Below are 25,153 nucleotides of genomic sequence, written 5' to 3' on the forward strand. Positions count from 1 at the left end.
GTTCTATTTGCATGTGGCTAAAAAGGGGGACCAGCCAAGCTAATCAGCGGCGGGAATTGATTTTGTCCCGACAGTTCGATCAACAAATTACACCCACTTCAATAATGAGAGGCCATTAAGTGATAAATTATGGCCGAGCATGTGACCGGGAAGTTTTTGAATTTTAATCAAGCTAAAATTTAAGGCAGTTGCCATCGGGTCAGGGTCGAAAGCCATAATTTCACTTTCATTACTCTGCTCTACGGCTCCTTGGAATGTCCTGTTAATGTGCCATGCTCGAGTGAAGCATAAATCTATTTATGCGGTCCTCCACAGCTTTCGCTCCAACTTGAACCCTTGGTAATTGAAAATATTTGAAATAATTCATAAAATTTTTATGTGATTTCTCCCCCGAAAAACGAAACTATATTCCGGGAGTGGGTCTTGTCTCGACTTATCAGATCGTATAATTTAGCGCAGATAATTGTTTTAATGATGTCATAATTTCGCCTTGATGGCGTGCTTACAAAATGGCTTCAACTGATTTATGCTCCATTCCGATTCGAATGCCCAAGTCCCTCTCCAGAGTGTAGGCGTCAGCCCGGGGCTTGTGCACTTGTAGATACCGCAGATAGTGGCATACGTAACCAGTTTGCCGCTCGACAAAAGAGTAAATAACGGCATTGCATGATTTATGTGCCCAAACAAAGCGCAACAAAACGTTGTACAGTCGAAAAAAATAGTCGCAAGTCTAGCTTAGACATTTCGATATTTTTCTAGATATAGTATTTTTTAGTATATGGTTTTTTTAATATTTCATATTACTTTCTCTTTCGTGTATATACAAATTACTGTAATGTATGTATGTATATGTATCAAAAATCTAATATAAAAAATCTCATAAAATTATTATTTATAGTGTCGTAATACTACCTGCCCCCGGGCAATGAGAGCCAGGCCACCTGAGTGCCCGGATCGCTGACTGACTGTCCCTGCTCCACATATCTGGCAGGGCGAGATTGTGTGGGCGCTAACCACTTGAAAACGTTAAATAAGTTGTCTAACCACACATTAAACCAATTTGGCACTGCGCTGGCCGCCAGTCTGGCACCTTGGATTGTGCCAGCAGGTCCTGCCAGCTCCACCTCCGCCCCACCCTAAGATCCCCGTTTCGGATCCGCCCACCGAAGTCCCTGGCTGCCATAAATCATAGGGCGACCCACGTATGTGACTACTTGGGCTAGGGGATCGATAAATTATTATTAGTTGGTCTGTCCAACGGTCCCGTCCCCGGTTCCCTCCTACTTTTCGGCCAACCTCCTTGTTGGAGGCGCGTGCAAAGGAAGTTGTTAGATCCCAGAAAGGAGCGCTGACCGAAATCCTTGGCTCGCTGCGGTTCAAATGCCTTTTAACTTAACAACTTTTTTTTCCTGCTGCTGCCAACACCAAACAACGCCCCCCACACCCCACACACACTCTCGCAAATCAATGGGTGACTTTGTTCCTGGCGGGTGGGTACACTGGAAACAAATATTTATTACTTTTTATCATTAAATTAATAACTTTAGCAAGCAGCATAGTTCAAGATATTCTTAAAGAGTGAAAATTGGTTTTCTATATTATGAGAAAGATATGCCTTGCATACATTTGTTCCTATATTTCTCCCAGTGCAGGGATAAAGGGGCTGAGAAGGACACGGCAGGCCAGGGCAAACCCTTAACGTTGTGTGTAAAGTGGACTTGACATGAGATTAACATCTTCAAAAGCATAGCTTAAAGTATTTGTTAGAGTTCGCCGAAGTTGCGCCTGGCTGCGAGTAAGGTGCCAGGACCCGGGACAGAATACAGAATACTGGGTCCTGGGTCGACTCCTGACCAACCCGCTGACCCTTCGCTTTCACCCACCTCGTTTTTGGATAATTGCGTTCTTGTGCGCTGAGCCATGAGCTTAACTGTTGCTGTCATAACTAAGCGAAAAGGTACACAATTTATGGAATCGAGTCCAAGTCCCATTCCCAAAAGGTGCCTGCCCATTGGAGTGGGCCCACCAAGCCAGGATATACACAAATACTAGCTGGTTATGGTATAACAATTTTCGTTGGATTTATTCGTTGATTTCAATAGTTAAATAATAGAAAAACTTAGGGCCTAGTAGTGGTTGGTGGGGGGTGAGTAGTTCAAGTCGCGAACGAGAAGTTCAGGTACAGGTGTAATCGCAGTCGAAAGGACTTACAGGGCACGGCGATGACGCAGCTTCAGACGGCGCACAGTCTTGTACTTGTAGCCCTCGTCGCCGAGAACGGCGGAGTCCTGGGACACTTCCTCGACGGGCGCATCAGCCACAACCTTCTCCTCGGCAGGGGGCAGGTAGTCGCTGGCGATCTCGGAGACATCGCGACGCTGACGGTACTTAAGACGACGCACAGTCTTGTATTGGTAACCATCGGCAGCAAGAACAGCGGAATCCTGAGAAGCTTCCTCAACTGGAGCCTCCTCCAAAGGAGCCTCGGTCACAACCTCCTCCGAAGGGGGCAAGTATTCGTTGGCGATCTCGGAAACATCCCGACGCTGACGGTACTTCAGGCAGCGGATAGTTTTGTACTCGCCATCGGCGGTAGGGACAGCGGGTTCATGGCTGTACTGAAGACAACGGCCGGTCTTGTACTGGTAACCATCGGCGGCCAGAACTGCGGAATCCTGGCTAGCTTCCTCTACTTGAGCTTCCTGAATGGGGCCTTCGGTGGCAGGATCCTGAGTGGGTGGCAGGTATTCGTTGGCGATCTCGGAAACATCACGACGCTGACGGTACTTCAGGCGGCGGACAGTCTTGTACTGGTAACCATCGGCAGCAAGAACGCCGGAGTCCTGGCTGGCTTCTTCAACTGGAGCTTCCTCGATAGGGGCTTCAGTGGCAGCTTCCTCAGTGGGTGGCAGGTATTCGTTGGCGATCTCGGAAACATCACGACGCTGACGGTACTTCAGGCGGCGGACGGTCTTGTACTTGTATCCATCAGCAGACAGGACAGCGGAATCTTGGCTAGCCTCCTCAACTGGAACCTCCTCAACTGGGGCATCGGCAACAACTTCCTCAGTGGGTGGCAGGTATTCGTTGGCGATCTCGGAAACATCACGACGATGACGGTACTTCAGGCGGCGGACGGTCTTGTACTTGTATCCATCAGCAGACAGGACAGCGGAATCTTGGCTAGCCTCCTCAACTGGAACCTCCTCAACTGGGGCATCGGCAACAACTTCCTCAGTGGGTGGCAGGTACTCGTTGGCGATCTCAGAAACATCACGACGCTGACGGTACTTCAGGCGGCGGACAGTCTTGTACTTGTATCCATCGGCGGACAGGACAGCGGAATCCTGGCTAGCTTCCTCAACTGGAACCTCCTCAACTGGGGCATCGGCAACAACTTCCTCAGTGGGTGGCAGGTATTCGTTGGCGATCTCGGAAACATCACGACGCTGACGGTACTTCAGGCGGCGGACGGTCTTGTACTTGTATCCATCAGCAGACAGGACAGCGGAATCTTGGCTAGCCTCCTCAACTGGAACCTCCTCAACTGGGGCATCGGCAACAACTTCCTCAGTGGGTGGCAGGTATTCGTTGGCGATCTCGGAAACATCACGACGCTGACGGTACTTCAGGCGGCGGACAGTCTTGTACTGGTAACCATCGGCAGCAAGAACGGCGGAATCCTGGCTGGCTTCCTCTACTGGAGCTTCCTCGATAGGGGCTTCAGTGGCAGCTTCCTCAGTGGGTGGCAGGTATTCGTTGGCGATCTCGGAAACATCACGACGCTGACGGTACTTCAGGCGGCGGACGGTCTTGTACTTGTATCCATCAGCAGACAGGACAGCGGAATCTTGGCTAGCTTCCTCAACTGGAACCTCCTCAACTGGGGTATCGGCAACAACTTCCTCAGTGGGTGGCAGGTATTCGTTGGCGATCTCGGAAACATCACGACGCTGACGGTACTTCAGGCGGCGGACAGTCTTGTACTGGTAACCATCTGCAGCAAGAACGGCGGAATCCTGGCTGGCTTCCTCTACTGGAGCTTCCTCGATAGGGGCTTCAGTGGCAGCTTCCTCAGTGGGTGGCAGGTATTCGTTGGCGATCTCGGAAACATCACGACGCTGACGGTACTTCAGGCGGCGGACGGTCTTGTACTTGTATCCATCAGCAGACAGGACAGCGGAATCTTGGCTAGCTTCCTCAACTGGAACCTCCTCAACTGGGGCATCGGCAACAACTTCCTCAGTGGGTGGCAGGTATTCGTTGGCGATCTCGGAAACATCACGACGCTGACGGTACTTCAGGCGGCGGACAGTCTTGTACTGGTAACCATCGGCAGCAAGAACGGCGGAGTCCTGGCTGGCTTCCTCAACTGGAGCTTCTTCGATAGGGGATTCTGTGGCAGCTTCCTCAGTGGGTGGCAGATATTCGTTGGCGATCTCGGAAACATCACGACGTTGGCGGTACTTCAGGCGGCGGACAGTCTTGTACTGGTAACCATCTGCAGCAAGAACGGCGGAATCCTGGCTGGCTTCCTCTAGTGGAGCTTCCTCGATAGGGGCTTCAGTGGCAGCTTCCTCAGTGGGTGGCAGGTATTCGTTGGCGATCTCGGAAACATCACGACGCTGACGGTACTTCAGGCGGCGGACGGTCTTGTACTTGTATCCATCGGCGGAAAGGACAGCGGAGTCCTGGCTAGCTTCCTCAACTGGAACCTCCTCAACTGGGGCATCGGCCACAACCTCCTCAGAAGGGGGCAAGTATTCGTTGGCGATCTCGGAAACATCACGACGCTGACGGTACTTCAGGCGGCGGACAGTCTTGTACTGGTAACCATCGGCAGCAAGAACGGCGGAGTCCTGGCTGGCTTCCTCAACTGGAGCTTCCTCAATAGGGGCCTCGGTGGCAGCTTCCCCAGTGGGAGGCAGGTATTCGTTGGCAATCTCGGAAACATCACGACGTTGGCGGTACTTCAGGCGGCGGACGGTCTTGTACTTGTATCCATCAGCAGAAAGGACAGCAGAATCTTGAGAGGCCTCCTCAACTGGAGCCTCTTCCACGGGGGCATCAGCCACGACCTCCTCAGCTGGAGGCAGATAATCGTTTGCCACTTCGGAGACGTCACGACGATGGCGGAGCTTCAGGCGGCGCACGGTCTTGTAGCGGTATCCATCTTCTCCCAGCGATGCAGGGTCTTGGGCCAAAAGGTCACCAACTTCCTCTGCTGGCGGGATGTACTCGTTCACGATCTCGGAGACGTCACGACGGTGCCTGGCTTGTTCGACAGGAATCACTGCAGCCGTCGCGGCGGCAATAAAGATGCACGCTAAGAAAAGTTTCTGCAAAGAGAATGCAAATTGAATGTTAGCTGTGGTAATCCTGAAGGAATATCCTTGTTTTGGGATATTCACCATTTTGCTATAGATCTCCAAGCTAATTGCTTTGACGATGGAATCTATGGGTCGAATGATTAATCGTCGCAATTTGTCCGCATATTTATACGCTCCAATGTTTGCCAGCTTCCAATCAAACAATGGCCAACGCTCTGTTTGCCGGCAAACAGCGGCGGAAACCGAAATCGAAACCGATTCCGAATCGGTAACAAAGCAATGAGTCTGGCCAAAGCTCTAGCATGCGCTACTCGAGCCCTCAAGTGCCCCCGTCTCCGTCTTCAAGATTTAACTTCACGTGGAGATAAAGCCCAGCTGGAAGCCGGTTTGGTCCATAGTACAGTGGGTGAAATTGAACATAATATAGGGCTCTATTATCCGTAATTTTTGGAATACTCCTTAACAAACAAACATTTGGCATACATAAGTTATATTAATTTTTTAACATATTGGTCACACTGAATTTATGTTCCTGTTCCTCTTGCCTCCTTATCACCGTGGAATGCACGTTTGTTGTGGTGTTGATCCAATAATAATACAAAAAAACAATTAATAGGAAACATGTTATCATAAATGGAACTAGAGAAATACTAATTAATATTATCATTTCATGAAAAGATTGCCTATAATTATATTTTGACCAAAATTGGATCAACATATCCCACAGTGCATAGGTGGAGTTGGCCGAAGATTGCCCAGTGCGGAACTAAATGCTCTGCGTTTCGCTTTCGTTTGTCGTTCGCCACTTCGATCGGATTCGATTGGTATTGCTATAGCTTAAGATATAGCTTCACGGTCAAGTGCGAGCATCGGACCCCTTAACAAGATCTAATGCAAAAAACACAATGATATTCGAACATTTTAATGGTAGCGTACGTTTACGTTTGCTCACACAGCCCGGGCATTTATTAATAGTTTCGAACGTTAATTTCTCAAGTGGCTATCGGTAATTTGCGTACTACTCGATTTTTTTGGAGTTCAACGAACCGCTCAAGATTGATGATTGCCAAAAGGTCGCACGGGCAACACGACGTATTTGTTTAATGGATTTCGCTAATAAGTTTTCGAATATGTTTAAATTTGTTCCGTTTTGTGATTCGTAAAGGATTACGTTATTGTTTATTAATGGCATTCTAGAATGTGGAATTTACTATTGCTTAATGGTATTCTTGATTTTAAATTGGAAAGTTAATAATACTTAATTAGTAAAGTATTAACCAAGTCTTGTTTTTAAGAATGAATACTAATACTAGTTGTTAACTTGTACACCACTAATGCTAATATCCCAATCGATAACCCATCGTGTTATCGTAATCGGCTAATTGAGCAATGGCGCAATTTTATGACCCGTGTAGTTGTTGTAATAATCTGTGTGTCCCGTAGCCCGCATCCCGTTAACGGCTCCTCACGACGAGGATATCAAAGATTTCGCCGAAAATATGCTCCACGCAAAAAGGACGTAGACGAGAAAACAACGGAGCAGCTTACAAGTTGGGAGCATGTTATGCGCTGCCGAAAAACTTTGGCTATGAAATTCATAAACTTGGCAAAACAAGCTTGCTGGCGGCGGGCAAAGGACAAGAAGGAGGCACCAGGAGGAGACAGAGTTGGCTGCAGGAAACTTTTCACAAATCATGCATATGATGTTGGGGCACTTTCACTTTGGCTCTCCCGAGGGTCTTACGAACATTTCCTCCCCACACCGTCGAACCCCGCCCGCCCCACGGCCTTGGACTAATTAAAGAGACAAAACTGCGTAAGTTTTTCGGTTTTTCAAGAGTCATCGTCATATAGCCATCTTGAGTTTTTGCCCCGAAATGTGTGTCAAGTGGCAGCGAGTGCAAAACAAAGCAAATGGGGTGTGCAATCTGCTGTAAACAACCATAAATTTTGCCTGCTTTTGGGTTTCTTGACTTGGTCTGGAGTTGCTAGGGGAACTATCGCACTCATAAAGGGGCCAAAAAATATATATATTCATATAACACTCCCGATCCCCGGACAGCGACGTCCTTATCGCAATCACTCACATCGCCACTTGTGAAATCGTGGCAGACCACCGAGATGAGGATGCAAATACAGTGAAGCTTCAAATATATTGCTCCTCAGTTATACTTCTATGTACTTACTATAAACTTAAATAGAGTCTTAAAAGTAAAATAATCATAAAACTTTCGGAGAGGGTTTGCAACTAAATGGATGTATATCATAAAATTCGTCCAATAATCGATTTAAAAATGTGACAGATGACTGTTCAAGTTATGCTAGCTCAACTGTATATTTTTTGGCGGTTTGGTTTCGAACCAAAAGTATGAAGTGAAGCATGAACATCCTATGACACATTATAATATGTATAAACGATGTTTTATGACAATCAATTTGTTTCAATCGAATAGACACACCCGCCGCATGTGCGTGTGTTTGTGTTGTGCTCTCATTTATGTGATTATTTGATTTGTGTTTTGACGTTGATACTCGCACACACAGAACAGATTCAGAATCAGTATCAAAATCAAAGCCCTGAAGCTCTGGCATAACGAATTTTATGAACTAGAAAGTATCATTAATTTAATACGCATTCGCATACGCAAACAAGCCGATGATATGGATTGGGTATGGGGGTATGGGGATGGTGAGGCTGGTGAGGATATGGATGAGGATGCGAATTGGTGGCCCTTAGTTATGCTCTTCTGATCATTGTAATGTAAATACGGCCCGAACTCTGGCCGCGTGCAATCATAAATAAACATTCGACACAAACACAATAAATGTCAAAAAGTTTCGCCATTATCCGCTCGCCAGTTAATGTCCTTGTCGCCGTTGTCATCGTCGTCATCGCGTCGTTGTCGTCTTGAAAGCGAACACAGCGCTTTATTATTTTAATGATTTCGCAATGGCAGTGCCCGGCCCGAGCTTCCTCTCTTTCCCTTGGCCCTTCATCCTGTCAGCACTCTGGCATGTCCTGGAACTCTCGTCCTGGTCTCCTGCACTGTCCTGTGGCATTGTGTTTACATTTGTAATTCAATTCGCGACCGCTCCTCCAGCTCCTCCTGCTTCTGCTCCTCCCCTACGAAAAAGCTCTCTACCATCACCATCGCCAGCTCCATCTCCGTCCGCTTGTTATTATTTTACATGTCGTTCGCTGGCTCACTATAATTTATTAGCAATTTGCATAATTTTCTTTTATAAAGCATTGCCTCTGTTTTCCGCTGCTTTTTGCTTTTAGTGCTGACACCGCGCCGTCAACTCTTTTTGGCCAGTGTTATGCAAATGGCCTGGTCGTAATACCCATGGGTTCACCACCCCACTTTACGGTTATGCACGATCGCTATCAATGGGCATTTTGTTGCCCCGATTATTGTCTGAATAAAATACCTCTCGAAATTTGCATTCACATCTGCTCTGAACTCAGCTCAAGGGAAGGTCTCAGATCTCTGGGTTAGTTGGCTAAAAGCAGCTGCCGTTTATGGTTCTAATACAGGGTCAGGGAACTCTCAAAGATCGGAGAAGGTTCCTTTATAAGTTTGCCAAGGTATAGTAAAAGTTTAAGGTTATTTCCTTGAGAAGTTTAGTGTTTCTAAGGGAATAATTAACAAACAAGCAATTAATCCAAGCAAGCAATTATCCATTTAAATATTAAAGATAAATCCTGAAAATAAACTTCAAGCAGCGACAGCTTTCAGATGCACTAGTTCAAGACATTTCTCTTATTGGTCTAATGAAAATTAGTTAATTTCCAGAATCAAGTCCTTCGAGAAAACAACAGAATACAAACAAGGAACAAAAGTATCTTTATTACGTCTTAGTGGTGTAGGAAATGTTTTTATTTTTCCTGTTTGTTTTTCTCCTTTAACTCGAGCTGAACTTTTGCTGCATAAACAATTAAAAATTAATTTTAAAACTTTTGGCCAAAGATAAACGGAGGATGACGATGACGGTAAGCGAGGAATCGAGAGAATCAGTTAGCTCATTAAACCCGCCACATGGTCTTGGTCTTGTGGTTCTGTTTTTCGGGCCAACTTTCGGTCGAAGGAGCGTCTGCATCATTACGCAATCTTTGCTTGGGATGCTTTGAAGTGGACTTTAAATGGGGCTAAATGAAACTAAGAGAAACTATTTAAAATACCATTTGCTGTGGAATCAATCGACAACGGATGAGTTTTGTAATTAGGCAGCTCAGTGGGCGGGCAAGGAGGCACACAAACACGCCCCGAAGTATATAGACTCAAGTCAACGTTATTTCATAAACACGCTCAAGTGATTCGGCAAACTTCTGCCGGGAGGCAGGGTAGGACTTTGACCAAGCCCGAATTGATCCACAGATCCAGTGTTTGCCCGGCTGTCTGTTTGCCCTGCCGGCAAAGGTCTCCGGGCCCACTGTTTGACTTGAAGGTATTAGAAACTAATTTGTACAGCAGCCAAAGCAGCCGCAGGAACAGCCAAAGGATGAGACTGAGTCTGAGGCTGAGGCGGAGGCACAGGCAGATCCTTGGCCAAAGCTAACCAGGATACAAACAACAATTGTTTGCCTGTCCATCCATCTATCCCGGGCTTTGGCCCTAGTTGGCCATCCACTTTGGTCTCGCTGTTTTCGGGCTTTCCGAAGACAATGAGTAAAAAATCCAAAGGCAAAGGCAAGCCAAATCCCCAACAATGGCAGCAACAACAGAATGGCTAAATCATATGGCCCGGCCAAAAGGACCACTGACAAAAAGGGACTCGTCTCGTTTTTAAGTCGCCAGCGGCTTAAATTTTCTTAAATGTTACATTGTCTCTGGCAACGACAGACATACCAACTACACTCCGGCAGACCAGGAGCCCAACCCAATCCCGGACATGCCAGTCTTTTTACGGTTTAACTAAACAATCTCCTCACGAGTAAATATTTTCGGGCATATGCAAAACTTTACAATGAACCGACACCAAAACTAAGTCCTCTGTCTCCTGGCTAAGTACATTTATCTTTAAGACTAAAAACCATAACAATTTAGTGTTGGAAATTTTGAGCTACGCATTGCAGAATTTATTCGCACACACACACATACCCACCGTGGAAAACACCCGCACATGGGCACACACATAGTTGGGCTTCATGGTTTATCCGGCAGATATTCTAACAAATATTTACCCGGGTCGAGCATTTTATCGGAGAGCGCAGAAAATGCTTAGCTAAGCAAATTGTTGTTCCAGCAGCCGCTGCCCTTAAAGTTGCTCCTCCTACGATAATTTAATTTCAAAACTAAATTTCCGTATATATTCTCATCACAAAAGGAAACGTATGGGAAAAATCTATATGCAAATGAATTTTTAACTACATTTTAAGGTTTTATCTAAATAAATTTGACACTCTGCTACCAAAAAAGCGGACAATATTGCAATTATTCAAAAATGTTTCCCAGAAAAGTTTACTTTTTTAAGGGTTTTAATTACATAGTTTTAATATTCAATAACATTATTACTAGTTTAGTTTGTAAGGTCATCTGAGTAGCTAAGGCCATCAGGTATCTATATCTCACTATCTTTGACACCGTTGCGGTTTCCACTTCGGTTCACATTTTTTCCCTCCATCAGATGCCACTCGATCGAAATTGATGCGACGGTTCGAGGATAAATCAGGAATGACTGGCTATATTTGCAGTGAATTTGCATTGATGATTGTTGACATTTAAAACAAATATGAATATACAGTAGTGGGCAGATTTCAGTAGCCAATCGTTATTATTATTATTAATATTTTTTTTAGCAATGAGTGAGTGAGATGAGTGATGCTGAAAGGTGGTCCAAAATGAGTTGCAAATTGTTATGATTAATGCGAATGTGAGATGCGACGACTTTTCATTATGGGCATTAAATTTTTGCACATTTTATAATTTAATTGAATTTCGCTATATTTTTTTATTATCGCACTTCTGCAAAGCTAATTTATGATTGCTCAATGCGGCATGTAATTGCATACAAAAGCCTTTAATGATGGCCCGGTCGCAGTATCTCTATATCTGTATCTGCATCCGTATATAGCGATTGTATTTCACCCGTTTGTGTTTCTCCTTTTTTTTTTTTTGCTGTACGTTTTACCCACTTTGACATTCCATAATTATATTCATTATTAATGATAACATAAAGCGCTGGGAGAAGAAATATTAGCGATAAAAATTGATTAAAATTTAAGCGAATACCGATAATTAACCAAACATAAATATAGCCGTGATTTAAGCTGGCTTTAACCCGCAGCAGGTATTTCATTTCATATGCCGCCAATCGCTTCACTTCCGAGCTTGATCATCCCACCGGTGCGTGTCCTTCTTCATCTTGGAACCAATTAGCGACCGGGAATTAAGTGCTCATCAGACGTCTGTCCAGGCTTAAGTCGCCGGTCCACCTTTTACCTTCGCCACCATTGCCAAAACCCGTTTCCGTTCCCATTCCCAGCCATGCATAATAGAGTCCACACAAATTAGTCAAACGCAGGGCAAACTTGGTCGTAAACAGAGCTGCAAATGCGCCGCAACATGCACGGTTCCGTCGGTGGAACGACGATCCCAGACAGTTGGATCCTTCGATGCAGGAGGAGGAGTTGGAGAAGCTGCCAAAGGACCACTGGCAATTGTAACTCGCAGCTTGGTCGCACGATTAATCGTCGTTGCAAATTGTTGGCACGTTTTCAATTGACAACAGAGTGCGTCGCCTGCACGGTAGCATCAACCCTTAATTTGCACTATGACCCCCGACCCCACTCCCTGCTGCCAAACACATAACCAACCCAAGCCCCACCCCCCGTGGGTTGCGTGTAAATCACACGGTGTTTGCTCTCGCTCCTGTTGCATCTTTTACGTGCGTCAGGATGAATTTTGCTGCCCGATATGCGACACTGGCCTCCTTATCCTTCGCCACCCATCGCCCACCTCACGCCCTTTGACCTCCCGGCTCACGTGTGACAGGCCGTTTTAAAACGCCGACCACGACGCCTCTGTCGTTTATTTTGAATGTAATTTTTCAAGTCGCGACGTCTTCCAGCTCTGCCCATTAATCACGTGGACAAAATGCGATTCGCCATGGCAGCAAACGGAAAAAATACAGAATCGAGGCAAATAAACAATGGGGAATGGAGCAGGAAAGACAGGGATACTGGGCAGGAAAAGCGAGGAAAACTTTGCCTTGACGAGGCAGTTCTTTAATTATACTCTATCTAAAAAGATATTGTTAAATATTCATGAAGTTCATGACAAGTTCAAAGTTCAAAGTAAAGTTATATTAAATTTATATACTAAGAAAGCGACACCATACATTGTAAAAGTAATCAGAGCACCTTTTCAAAATATATTTGAACAAAAAAAAATATAAATATTTTAAAACAGAAAGCTTTAGGTTCCAGAAAAGCCTAAAATTCATTCCTTCTCTTAAAGTTCCAATGCAAAGTTTTCATAAATTTTGCACTTACTTTACTATCAGTGATTTATTTCCTGCTCCTCCACCAAGATTTATTTCGTCTTTTGTGTTGGAGCAAACGCATATCCAATTTCATACTTCCCCACACCCGAAAACCGAAGCACCACATCCTCTGGAAGTTAAGCTTCTTAGGGTATGATTGGATTCGACTTATTTCCGTTCTGGTGAAAAGTGTTGCATACTCACAGGCTGTAGAAGCGATGCTGCTCCTCCGGACTTTCGTGCTGCTCGTTGACTTTGTTAATAATGATGTAGACCATCCCTCCCCTTTGTGTATTTTCAGCAATGAGGTCACGTGACTGACAGCCGTCGCATTACGGCCCTTTGTTTGCCAAAGCCCAAAACCCCTCCGCCACCCATCCCCTTCGAAAAAGTCAACCCACCCAAAAAGGCCAATGACAAACTAAATGCAATTTGATGCGTGTCATGCTCGCAGAATGGAGTCGAAAATGCGTGGTAATCATTATTTGTGACAATTGACGAAGTCGGAATCAATTTTTTATTAGCTCTCTGAGCCAAGACATCAAAGCCTCTAAGCTGATGCCCGCTGTTATGGCAGTTAATAAATATTTGTCACGCATGGCTTTGGATGCACTGCAGCTGAAAGCGCGGCTCCCTGGGCATCCCGAAGGACCTGTCGGTGCCACCTGCATTGCGTTGGCCAGGGCGCTTAGGCACGTGACAGGCGGATGACCTGGATCCTGTATCCTGGCTACTGGTTTTCCCGGCCTCCAATGATGGTTTCGCATGCCCAGCTATTCCCACGACTTGTCACCTCCAATACAAGCACAAACGCACACATGATAGCTCTATAACTGGCGTGTGTGGCAACCGCATTTACTGCGCCCTCAAAGTTGGTCAAAGTTGAATGCCTTCGTCGGCAAAGGACCACAAAGGTAAGGCAACCGCAATTGCCCATTAATCAAATTTCCAATTAATTTGCCACAATTAATTGTTGCGCTAATTGCAGACTCGGAGGACCAAAACCAAGACCAATGCCAAACCTATGCGAATGATTTCTATGTTAAAGCCCATTCCGTCGGTGGCTAGAATGCAATGTGATCTACTCACAAAATCGGCTCATGATTATGCTGCCTCGCAGCGGCATTATAGATGGGATTCCCCTGTTGAGCTGCAACCCTATTAGGGAGCTCTGAACATGCCGAGTCCTGGACGAGTATTATTATTTTCCATCATTGTCAACATATCATCAGGTTCAATGACGAGTAGGTACTGTGCTCCAGCTCTAGCTGCTCCTTTTGCCAGACAGATGGGATAATAAATACACAGAATGCCAGGAGCGGCAGCAGCACTAGGACCAGCTTTCCTGCAGTTGCAGCGCTTTATTGAAAAATGTGTGCACAATTCGAGAAAAGCTGCCGCGTTACCTGCCTGCTCCATCTGCTTTGGTCTGCAGTTTGAGAAAATATTTGAAAATCAAAAGGGATTGGAACTTAAAAGCATTTTAGTCTCTAAAAGGTACTTCAAATAATATAAATTGCACGTATATTAAATACAATTTCTATCTTAAACCAATTATTTACCTTAATAAAAGTAATATACTACCACATCCATGATTTCCCTCTGTGTAACTGTGACTGCAGTTGGAGCAATGGGAAGCCATCCCGGAGCCAGACACAAATATCAAATATTATCGAGCAGTGCGGAGCACGTTGAAAGGCGAGCATTGACGGAGTGTCGGGGTGTCTCCAGCTCCAGTAGCGGCTTTTACAGCCGGTCCTGGTTGCCAGGGTTACACGTACGCCCCCCTCCGATGCCTGGGTTCCTGGCCCCGGATCCTCTGTTGCCATGGCCATGCCCATTGCCTGGGCCTCGACTTTGTTTGTAAACATTTCACGTTCATCGCTGGCCCGCAAATATTTCGCTGTTACTGCTGGTGCTGGGGCTGTGCAAACTTTTGCCATCCGAGCTAGAGTTTTGTTTTCCAATTTTTCTCGACGTAGAAAAGTATGCCCCGCACCGAGTGAAACAAATGAAAACAGACTAGAAATCGTGTTTCGTTGTGTTGGCTTTGAATACGATTCGTTAGCAATCCGACAACGACGGAGGAATCACGGACACATCGCCCTTGAAGTTCCCCTGACCAGATCCACTCCATGTCATTAGAATGCAAAAGAAGGTAGCACCCGAGCGACGTCCCTTCTGCGATCCTCGGCTGCAGGATGATAAGGTAAGGAGAAAGAGGACTCTCCATCTTCCCCGAGTTTCGCAGGCTCAAAAGAAGGGTGATAAGCGCCAGCTGAACGACTGCCCCTTTTTCAACCTTACCTATGGCTTTGACCAGCTGCCCCTGGATCCTGTCAAGGAGTTTCTGGAGGAGAAGATATGTGAGTTTCCTTTGTATGGTTTTAAGCTCTTGTATTTATAATAAAATTAACCCACAGCTCACATGCAGACTGACAAAATAGTGGGACGCTGCAATCGGGAGTTTGACTTCCATCGATATGATTTGGATAATGTTAAGGAGGAGTATGACGAGTGCGATGATGACAGTCTACAGGAATTGCAATTGGAGGATATTATCATGCCCGAGCAGTTCGAGATGCTGCGCGATGCCAAGGATCATAAGTACAACTTTGATTCGGAGGGTAAGTGAGAAAGTTTTGAAGGAAAAACCACAGCCAAGGCTGACAATTAAGTTGAACAACATTTGCGCATTATCCCAGGTGCCGGGAATGGGGAAAATGCCCCAAACAAATTGCCACACATTTCGTGTTATTCAATGAGTGAGAACTTTACCGCAAAAACATAACACTTAATACTTTATTAAATGCGAAAACATGCCCCGACTGGAGCTCCTGCTTTGCCCCAACTCCCAATTTTCCTTCTTGGCAGCTCTCCCATTTTGCCGTGCTTACCAGTTTTCCGGCTCCCACAGCGCAGCTCGCTGGAAAATTGTTCACCTGTAAACATAAAAATTCCAAACATTATCCTTTTAACATAAAATTTTATAACCGAAATGAGAAAAAAAGGTAAAACCGAAAAACAAATGCGTATGACATTTATTTGAATATCCTTTGGGAGTGCAGGGCACTCAGGAGGTAGCTGGTAGCAGGGGGAGCTGAGGAGGGTAGTGTAGGGTAAGGACGAAGGACGGGTCGAGTGACTCTACAACATGTTTATCATAGTGTTTTATTTAGCATTTACATGGAACATTTTTATGTTGGCGTTTTTTTCTGTTTCATACTCTTTGGGAATGTCGGTGAAATTGGTTTGTTACCTTGAAGGAGTCCTTAATTTATGAATATTTTATAAATATTTATAACTCTTGAATGTTTTTCTTAGTTATACTTCCTACTTTTTATGTAAAGCCCTATGTAGGATTAAGTCTTCGATGGTTGTTGTATCAATCTTATTCCCAATTAGTATTTTTCTTTCAACTTTATCTTTATATTTATTAGAGTTTTTAATTTTTATTATTTCTATGACTTATGAACATACTTTTCCATAATATAGAGAATCATTCGACCGCATACTCTCTTCCAAAAAAAACTATATCTCTCTGCAGTCTCGACTTCTGTCGCTAGTTCGTAATAAAAATGTTTCATTTCTGTGTCTAGTTTTTTAATATTTAATGCCAGAAAGGCAGAACCATCCCAGTGGGCGGGCGTGGCGTGGTCTAATAAGGGATCCGGTTACACAATAGCATAAAAGCGTGTTTCCAATAGACATTAGCATGCAAATGCGACAAACAAACCCATGGAATTCGGTGGTCACAGATAGCTAGCCAGAGATGCCCGGTCTGCCCGCAGGGAATTTCGTTTGTAAAGGTCCCAAATGGAAATTAATTCCAGTTTAATCAGTTAAAAATCGAACTCTGCCGCCGTGACTTTTATTTAAAACAATTTCATGTTGCACAAACAAACCTATTTGCCCTGCCTTTCAGGCATGTTAAAAGTCACGAAAAAAATCCATGAAAAATCAAATTTGAAAAGTGCAGACAGACCCATGTCATATTCGTGGGCAAATATTAAATGCGATTTTCAATTTCATTTTTTCGCTTTATTTTTTACCTTTGGTTTTTTTTTTTGTGCTTGCAGCTTGTAATCAATTTCCCTGGATTGACAAATGGATGACTGGCGGTAATAAATAAGCGTTCATATTTATTCAGTGTGCATTATTAAAAATTTGACACCCCCTTCTTAACGTGTTTGCCAGTGCGTCCCAGTGAGCAGGAAATCTATGAAATGACCAACCAGCTTCTGGAAATCTACTGCAATCGGAGAGTTCGGATCTTCTATCCGGGCTGTGGTACCAGTTCATCATTGTGGACAAACCAGCTAAGGAGACAGCATGGAGCCCCTTCGGAACTAATAGGAGCCTATCGAACGCCATCAGCTCGTCACATGCGGGTCAACAACATGAGGGGTCCTCCCAAGAAGGAGAAGTTCACGGCCGGCGATCATTATGCATTCCGAACGCCACAGGGTGAGCGATAATCTAAAGCATAATTCTTTTTATGAAACTTAAATTCTCTTTATAGAATGTCGAAATGAGCTTATGAGAGTAGGCAAAATAATTGACGATCTCATCGAACCCATATTAAAAGCCGCCGAGCACAAGGTTGGCCACGGACTCACTAAGTATCCTGATGAGCCGACGTGTAAGGATAGAAGGACGAAAGTTCTTCAATCAGTTGGACTTCTAGTGGTGCGTGTCCATAGTTCTCTAAACTGGTGTTATTATTTGTAAGTAAAACAAGTTTATATTTAGGGAAAGAAAAAGACCTGCTATGTGGGAAAGAATCGCATACATCGTAAGGAATTCTCCACAAATGAGGAGTTTCTGCGTTGTCTCAAGAAAATGGAAGCCACGTGAGTAAAATCTGATTCGGTTAAGGAATTTTGGAAAGTGCAGATGAAATATGACTTGATAGTTAATTATTTTAATAATATTTCTCTACCCAAACAGCCACTTTCCGTACATGCAACCCCTCCAACCGGTGGATCCTGATGAACAGAAAAAGATAATGATGGCCAAATACCAAAAAATGCTGACAGCCGCCGAGAAGATTTTCCCTCTGAAGATGCAAAAGCGATACAAGTGCCTGCTGAAGAGTGTAAGTTTCGATGAGGGATAGTTGTGGGGTCCACGTGTCACTGCGTAACTCTGAATTATGCAACTGAACAAACATATGCTAAGCGAAAAAGAAAGGCGGTATGAAAAATGAAAGCCAAACCAAATACCCGGCCGCAATGACTCCCTGACCGAGACCATAAAAAACCCATCAAAAGTGAGCACCAGCGACGGGCGTAAATAAATTTTATCGTTGACTCCGACTTCTGCTCGGTGGCCATGTCCGTGTCGGTGTCCTGCTCCATAGCCTTCTCCTCCGCCGTGTCCATATCCGTGTCCGTATCTCTGTGTCTCTGTCCATAAAAAATGATAATAATAAACTCCATACAAAGTAAACATGTGTGCGTGAGCGTGCGAGTAAATTAAGCTGCGTTGGCTTCGGGGAACGTGCTTATAAAAATTATATAATTCATACCTCGTAAATATTATGGTCCGGCGGGGGCGTGGTCAGGGTTATGAATAACGTGATTAGTTGTTAAAAAGAAAAACCGCTTGTGTGGCGTTGGCGTGAATCCCACATATAGTACACTCGATTTAATGGGTGGCTTCATCTCTACCTCCTCTTAATCCTTGTTTTTATTCCCATGCAGATGTCCATAGTGCAACTGGAGACATATCCTTCACACCTCATACGAAGGGCCTTCAGGCGCATCAATCCGCGGAGCGCCCTGCTCACAGATGCTTACAGATTCATCCTCAAGGAGGAGGTGAGTGCTTGGTTATGGAGTTAACTATTAAATCATAGCCTAGGGGAAGTTAAAGTTATTTATTTTTCTTTACCAAAATAACTTCAAATTTATATCCAATTTCTAATTTGCCTTAAATAATCTTTTAATTAATTGTTTATTTTAACATTTGATGTCAATAGATTTATTTACCGTCGAGTAATTAAAACGGCATACACAAATTCTAAGCAATTATTTTGTTTAACCACATTTGACTTTATTTCAATCAACCACAACCTTCCATTTCAATCCTCGTGTCAATTATTATTGTTAAAGCAAACAAAACTAAGTCCATTAGAGGTTTGAGGTTGAAAATAGTGATGCACCCTTTAAGTAGATTATAATAGAATATATTATCCAGAAAATAAGTTAAATAAAAGCGGAGTTGGGTGGGCATAGCACAGATTAATATTAAAGGAGTTCCAGGACTCAGCACAGCGTAGACATTATTAGTAAACTTAACTGGCTCAGAATTTGGCGGAAGTTTTCGTCGAAAAAGTTTGCCGGCAGTGCGAGCATATTAAACATGCTCCTAGGATCAGGAATGGGCTGGGATGGGTGAAAAGGGATGATATATATGGGGGCCAACTGGGATGACAAGTGACGGGGCGCGTGTTGATGTTTTGACGTGAGCGCCAAACAAACTTTGGCAGGGATTTAAGCCAAGCACTTGCCATCAGCACCGGCAAATCAGTGCCGGCAAAGGCGGCTTAATGAGCAGCTGAAGATGCTCCGAAGACAATCCAGTGCCCCTCCTTGTCCCCTTTTCATCTTAGTTCCGACATAGTTCCAAAATCGCCCCGCAGCGCCAGTAAAGTTTATGCCACCACCTGTCGTCCCCTTTTCAACCCCGCCCACCGTGTCTAATCAACTCATTACAGAAAGATTGGCCCAAACTGCCGCCAGAAGTTATATTAATGGATTATCTGTTCGTGGGCAACCACGGTGTGCGCCAGGACTTGGCCATCCTTATTATCGTCTGCCTCATCGATCTGCAGGAGGACTTCCGCCACTATGTCAAGCGCGCCTTCTTGAACTACCTCCTCTCGTAGGTCATCTTTGGCTACTTTACTAAGCCCTATCTCTACTCATTTTGATTATCTTGATTTGGCAGTTCAAATATGGAGAGAAGGCGACTTCAGCTGGAGAAGGAGCCCCCGGATTTTCCCATCTTCACTATCTCTCCGCCAGTTCCTTGGCGTTCTAATCTCTTAAGAGCCAAAGCTCGTATTGGAGAGGTGCTCATGATTACACATCCTACAGTTCAGGCGTTGAATAGATTGTGGCATGATCTATATGAGGACCTGGTGGTGGTGGATCTGGGTCAGTTACTTCTGGCTCAGCGGCCATTGGATGCGGATACTGTCCAGGTTTTTATTGAGAAGAGCTGTGCCGATGTTCGGGATGTGAGTATCATTTTATTATATTTATTTTAAGTTTATAATGGATTTTTTTCAGTTGCTTCTCAATGACTGGCTGCCACGATGTGCTGACTTGATGAACGAGATGCGTGGTACTTGGAAGGATCTGGTACCTATGTCAGGCAAATATGGAGGACGGGCAGCAATGCTCTTCCGCTGCATCCACTCCGCGATGTCCCGCCACCTCAACAGTCTCATTAGCAAAAGCATCAACTATCTTTTCAAGGTCCTGTGTGCCTTTAAGGGTGGCAACCGCATCGAAAAGTACTCCATGTTCGATGCCAAGCTGAAGAGGATACCACTAATGACCCTGATTGCCTCTGTGGTCGGTGCCCATTTCGATCACGATCCTATAGACATGGGTCCTGGTGTCAGACCACCCTCTAATATATACATCTATGATGACGACGATGCCGATCCTTTCCAGCAGCCGCAAGCTAATCAGTTTGTGGAAACTGTAAATATTTTTAAAATTTTGTTATTAGAATAAATTTTATATTTTGCCTTTGCAGTTTCCTGACATTGATGATGTGGCGCAGTTTGAACTGGATCATTCGAATAAGCTCTATATATATCCTTATATGCAGGAGCTGCCTCGTATCTTCACAGATCACTTTAAGAGCATATTGGCTGTGGGCTATGACATTCCTTGTCTGGAGTTTATCATGTCCGGCGGAGGTAAGAAATAACTCGTAGTTCCTAAGTTATGTGATTTTTTTTAAAGTTCTAAAATATAACCTTAACTAGAACCGGAAACCCAGGGATATTTACATTACATAGACGAAAACCATGTGGATTTCCTGGAACTCTGTGAGAAAGTCGAGCAAATTGTCAAGGTCAACTGGCTGGGAGTTCATGTCTACCTGAGGCCCATCTACAAGTACTACTTCGGCCTCTTCCAGAAGTTGATCATGCCCATGGTGCAGAAGGTCTGGACCGAGAATATACTACCGGAACTTGGGGTGAGTCTAGGGCTCCTGGTGGCAATCAGCGGACTGTGCCCGGGGCTCATCTTGAAATGGATTTAATTATTTATTTCGATTTGATTACACGCAATGATGCGTAGAATTAACATAAAATTTCATTATGGAATATTAATAGACTGCCGACAGACAGACAAGTCGGCTGACAGGAGTTGGGAAGTGGCTGGCAATTTGTGTAATTTGACAAGTTCCACCTCCTCGGATTCCGGATTATAACGCTTCTCGTACTCATTGCTGATTTCTGACATTTTGTTAGCTATGTGCAATGTTTAATTAGTCACTGTTTGGCTTCCTAGCCTGTTGACTTTACAAAGTTTGGCATGTCGTTATACTAAGAGAGAGAGAGAGAGTACTGTGAATTACCAAACGTATATCATACGCTCAATTTACTTCACCGAAACTCCTCCGACCAATGCAATTGCAGTTCGCATTCATTAAGTTTTATGAAACGACCAGCAATTTCCTCTCCACTCGATTCGTTTGGTTTTTTGCACAATTTATATGAAATAAAAATTACTTCCGACTGCGTATGCTGCCCGCTGCCTGTTGATGCATGAAATGCGAGTGCGTCTCGGTCTGCACCACCATCGATGCACCACTGGTGGATCAGAGGTGGAGTTCTGTGACTGGAAGGGTTTGCATCCTTATTCCTGGTTTAAACTGATATATTTTTAAATCAAAATTAACAAGGTTCTGTATCGCAATTGCACTTCTTAAATATATATAAAATGTTTCGGATAATTAATACTCGTAATTTGGTTAACTAAAGCACAAATGTCTGCTTTATTTTGTATTCCAACGTTTCATTCCATAGTTCATTTATTTAATTGAATATTTCAAAAGTAATTACTTTACAAATGCAGGCAGTTAAATTAAAGAGTTCATAACATTTTGTATACATGTTTGAAATGTAATTGGCAATTGCTCTCTCAAAGAGAAGTATTTCAAAAATGATAAATATTTTAAATGAGCTTATCAAATGAGCTGATTTAATCAGTTTAATATTGCCATATCACTGTTAGAATTATTGATATGATAAAGTTTCTCCAAAATGACTTTTAATAAATCCTCTTTTAATATTTCCCCTTTTCGATGTGACACCTCTGTCCCTTAGGCTGTCCAGGAGCTGCTGAAAAAACTGCAGGCCGTGAGCGATACGACCTATTATCTGCGCGATTTCATTCCACTCAACCTGTTCATGCTGGATAATCGGCACGTGAAGCTATCGCTGCGGATGTATGTGCGCGAAATCTACGATTTCATAATTGATTTTTACAAAGCCCTCAATTGGAACGAGAACCGGGCGTAAGTAGCCAAGTAACCAAGCTGCGGGAACAGATTGCATCAGCATCAGCATCAGCTAAATGAAGTGCGAGTGCTCTTTCACTTAACTTTTATGCTGACTGCCCCCCAATGCCACTTAATAGATAACTTTTCGCTCCATATATATAGTACATACTCCATGTGCATGCACGTTGCCTGATTTTTTTTTTTCTTTCTACCGGATTTTTTCTGCCACTTCAGCATCTGCGAAGAGCTAGAGGAGATGTCGATGAAGGCCGGCGAGCGACCAGAGGAGACGCCCGAGGTGGTGGCCCTGCAGAACTACATCAACGATTGCCGGGAGATGCGCATATTTGCCATCAAGGATGAAATCAAGAACGTGTTGAAGCGCGTCGTCTTCCTGCTGACACACACCTACCTGTCCAGTGAGTGATGCAATTGGTTTGGTCAGAACTTCCCCATCTTCTTCCCTTCCGCCTTCCGCTGTTTGTGCAGCTGCAGCTGGACGCCCAGCTCTTTCTCCACCGATCCTGCCCAAAACCAAGGCACTGGGGGAAAACTTTGATATAAAATCAGGGATGTAAATCTTAAATAAGGAACAGTTACTTCTTGGCAAGGTCCATATGAATGTTCGTCTCTAGCTTATCTGTAATTTATCTCTTTATTTTAAAAACTTCTTGGTACCACACAATTTTTCCCAGTGCATCTAGTGTGTTTGCTTTGCACTGTGTTTGGCTTTTCGGAGGAGAGGTGATGCGGAAGGGAATGGGCTGATAGGAAAGGCAGGAAGTGCAGCTTCGCTTAACATAATTAACCTCAACTAACAAGCTGAGTCTACTAATTGGTTTTATAATTACTTGCGGTGAGACACCAAACATTGAGCTCCGCTAAAACCCCGAAAATGCAACTTAATGAGCTTAACAAATTCATGAATGTGTGAAAGTTGCTTTGACAACCGGCAAATGCAGATGGGCTCACACCCACAGAAATCCAACGCAGACAATTGCCAGTTATCGTCAAGTGTCGTGTGTATCTTTCGGATAGCTACAATGTGTACTTCAGTCCCTCTGCATTTGTGGCTCCATCTGTCTGTCTGTCTGCCTGTTTGTCTGCCACTCTGTCCGTCCGTCCGAATGTGTGGCTTTGTCGCACCAAATACTCACGGATATAGCTTGTCAGGGCCAAAGATACTTGTACCTACTCGAATAATTAATTAGTATGTCCCCGAAAAAGAAAGACTCGCGCAGCCAATTAATTAGGAGTTAAGCGTAGTTAATTAGCAGCGAGAGTACAATCGAGAGTCATCCAGTCTGGTCGTGGTCTCACTACCATCCGCAGGCGATGAACTCCATCTCAACTCGCGCACATTCATCTTGCCCGGCGAACTGGAGGAGGTCCTGGATCTAAGTGCCGCCCGGCTGGCGGTGGTGCGTGATAATCTGGAGCTGGCCTTGCGGTGAGTGAAATGCCGATTAGACTCTGATCCCGAACAGATCCCAGATACTAAGCCGACATACTTGCAGGGAACGACGACTGGAGTTCGAGAAGCTGCTAGCCCAGGAGAAGCGAACGATGGACGGCTTTCGAATCAGGGAAATCCGGGATGTGCTCACGCTGGAGGAGCTCAAGGAGCGGGTGGATACGGTCGATATGCTCTTCACCACCATCGAGGTGAGGGATTAGCTTTACTTTACTGGTATTTATTTAGTAGATTGTGTTTGATTCCCTGTGGTTGAAGCTTAGTGTTTAAAAAGCATTTAGTGGTTTAAGATATTGATGAAAATCTTGAAAGAACTTAACACTTGAAATCTCTCCAGATAATATTATATCTAACTTAGCTAATATGTATCTAAAAGTTGTCATATCTTCTTAAACAACGATTTGAAAAGTAGTCATGATTAACCTTTACCCACTTTTACTAAATAGAACCTCAGCAGAGAGGCAAAGGCGATTAATACAGAGGAGACCCTACTCCAAATTGACGTCTCCGCCTTTCCACTTCTGGCCGAGATCATCGAGAAAATGGAGCCCATCGAAAAGCTGTGGAAGACCTCGTACGAATTCGAGAAGGATTATCTCATTTGGTAAGCAGGGACAACGTTTAAGCCCATTGCAATTATACTTCTGTCAGCCGGAGGGGGCTGTGTCACACTTCCTGGGGCTCCGTAATATTCCGAATTGAAATGGCCCCAGTCCGGCAGTCATTTCCATTGACATTGCTGCACGCAAATCCCAATACCAATCGTAGTGGCCCTCACTCAATTCCCACATCCCGAGGCAAATTCCAGCAGAAAGCTGGCGCTTATGATGAGGACACTCATTCCTCCTCCTGCTCCTTTTTTCGTGTATTTCTATTTACATCTCTTCTGGTGCTTTCAGGATGTTCGAGCGCTTCGAATGCCTTAATGCGGATGGCGTGCGGGAGCAAGTGGAGAATATGCACAAGGTAAGTAGTTGCAAAGTCGGAAGTTGTCATTCCAGGGGGCTATAGTGGCTTCAGTAGCTCCAGTGGCTCCCGTAGCTGGCGGAAATAAAAACGAGCAACGACCGACAAAGTTTGAGCTGTTGTCGGATTTCTCCTGCTCAACTGCCCATGCATGGGTTCCGTCCTACCGTCCTCGTCCTTTGGCCCCTCCTTTGTGTCGTCCCTCTGTATCTGGCGTGTCTGTCTGTAAGCCAATGTAGCAACTAAAATGCAACTAAAAACCTCAAGCCACCTAGGGCAGCAATAGTAGCCATCCATCCAGTCGGCAAGGGACAAACCCAACCAACGACTGCCTGTAAAAAGAAAGTTCCACTTGGCAGCCGAA

The 25,153-nt window shown here is 44.5% G+C and overlaps 3 protein-coding genes across 3 annotated transcripts in view; 1 reads left to right on the plus strand and 2 right to left on the minus strand.

Annotated features, from left to right (window-relative positions):
• Positions 1-2,009: 2,009 nt before the first annotated feature.
• Positions 2,010-5,491, minus strand: LOC108107629 (titin). Its single transcript, XM_017215198.2, has 2 exons — positions 5,412-5,491; positions 2,010-5,339 (listed from the first exon to the last, which is right to left on the minus strand). Exons 1-2 carry the CDS (start codon positions 5,412-5,414, stop codon positions 2,208-2,210), a joined length of 3,135 nt encoding a protein of 1,044 aa, XP_017070687.2. The 5' UTR covers positions 5,415-5,491; the 3' UTR covers positions 2,010-2,207.
• A 7,833-nt stretch (positions 5,492-13,324) lies between these two features.
• LOC108107516 lies at positions 13,325-13,582 on the minus strand. The gene has a single exon (XM_017215056.1). It carries the CDS (start codon positions 13,580-13,582, stop codon positions 13,325-13,327), a length of 258 nt encoding a protein of 85 aa, XP_017070545.1.
• A 1,379-nt stretch (positions 13,583-14,961) lies between these two features.
• The window catches only part of LOC108108232 (dynein heavy chain 3, axonemal), a 35,107-nt gene continuing 24,915 nt past the window's right edge, over positions 14,962-25,153 (plus strand). Inside the window, exons 1-19 of the mRNA XM_017216198.1 lie at positions 14,962-15,181; positions 15,239-15,442; positions 16,895-16,936; positions 17,013-17,282; positions 17,338-17,504; positions 17,568-17,668; positions 17,766-17,913; positions 18,521-18,637; positions 19,537-19,703; positions 19,770-20,061; positions 20,114-20,533; positions 20,589-20,754; positions 20,824-21,038; positions 22,174-22,364; positions 22,584-22,768; positions 23,682-23,799; positions 23,867-24,014; positions 24,270-24,427; positions 24,723-24,789. Coding sequence (XP_017071687.1) covers positions 14,962-15,181; positions 15,239-15,442; positions 16,895-16,936; positions 17,013-17,282; positions 17,338-17,504; positions 17,568-17,668; positions 17,766-17,913; positions 18,521-18,637; positions 19,537-19,703; positions 19,770-20,061; positions 20,114-20,533; positions 20,589-20,754; positions 20,824-21,038; positions 22,174-22,364; positions 22,584-22,768; positions 23,682-23,799; positions 23,867-24,014; positions 24,270-24,427; positions 24,723-24,789 — 3,396 coding nt within the window. The remainder of the gene's footprint in view (positions 15,182-15,238; positions 15,443-16,894; positions 16,937-17,012; positions 17,283-17,337; positions 17,505-17,567; positions 17,669-17,765; positions 17,914-18,520; positions 18,638-19,536; positions 19,704-19,769; positions 20,062-20,113; positions 20,534-20,588; positions 20,755-20,823; positions 21,039-22,173; positions 22,365-22,583; positions 22,769-23,681; positions 23,800-23,866; positions 24,015-24,269; positions 24,428-24,722; positions 24,790-25,153) is intronic.

This window comes from Drosophila eugracilis, unplaced genomic scaffold (assembly GCF_018153835.1).
Source record: "Drosophila eugracilis isolate 14026-0451.02 unplaced genomic scaffold, ASM1815383v1 contig_2088, whole genome shotgun sequence".
NCBI lineage: Eukaryota > Metazoa > Arthropoda > Insecta > Diptera > Drosophilidae > Drosophila > Drosophila eugracilis.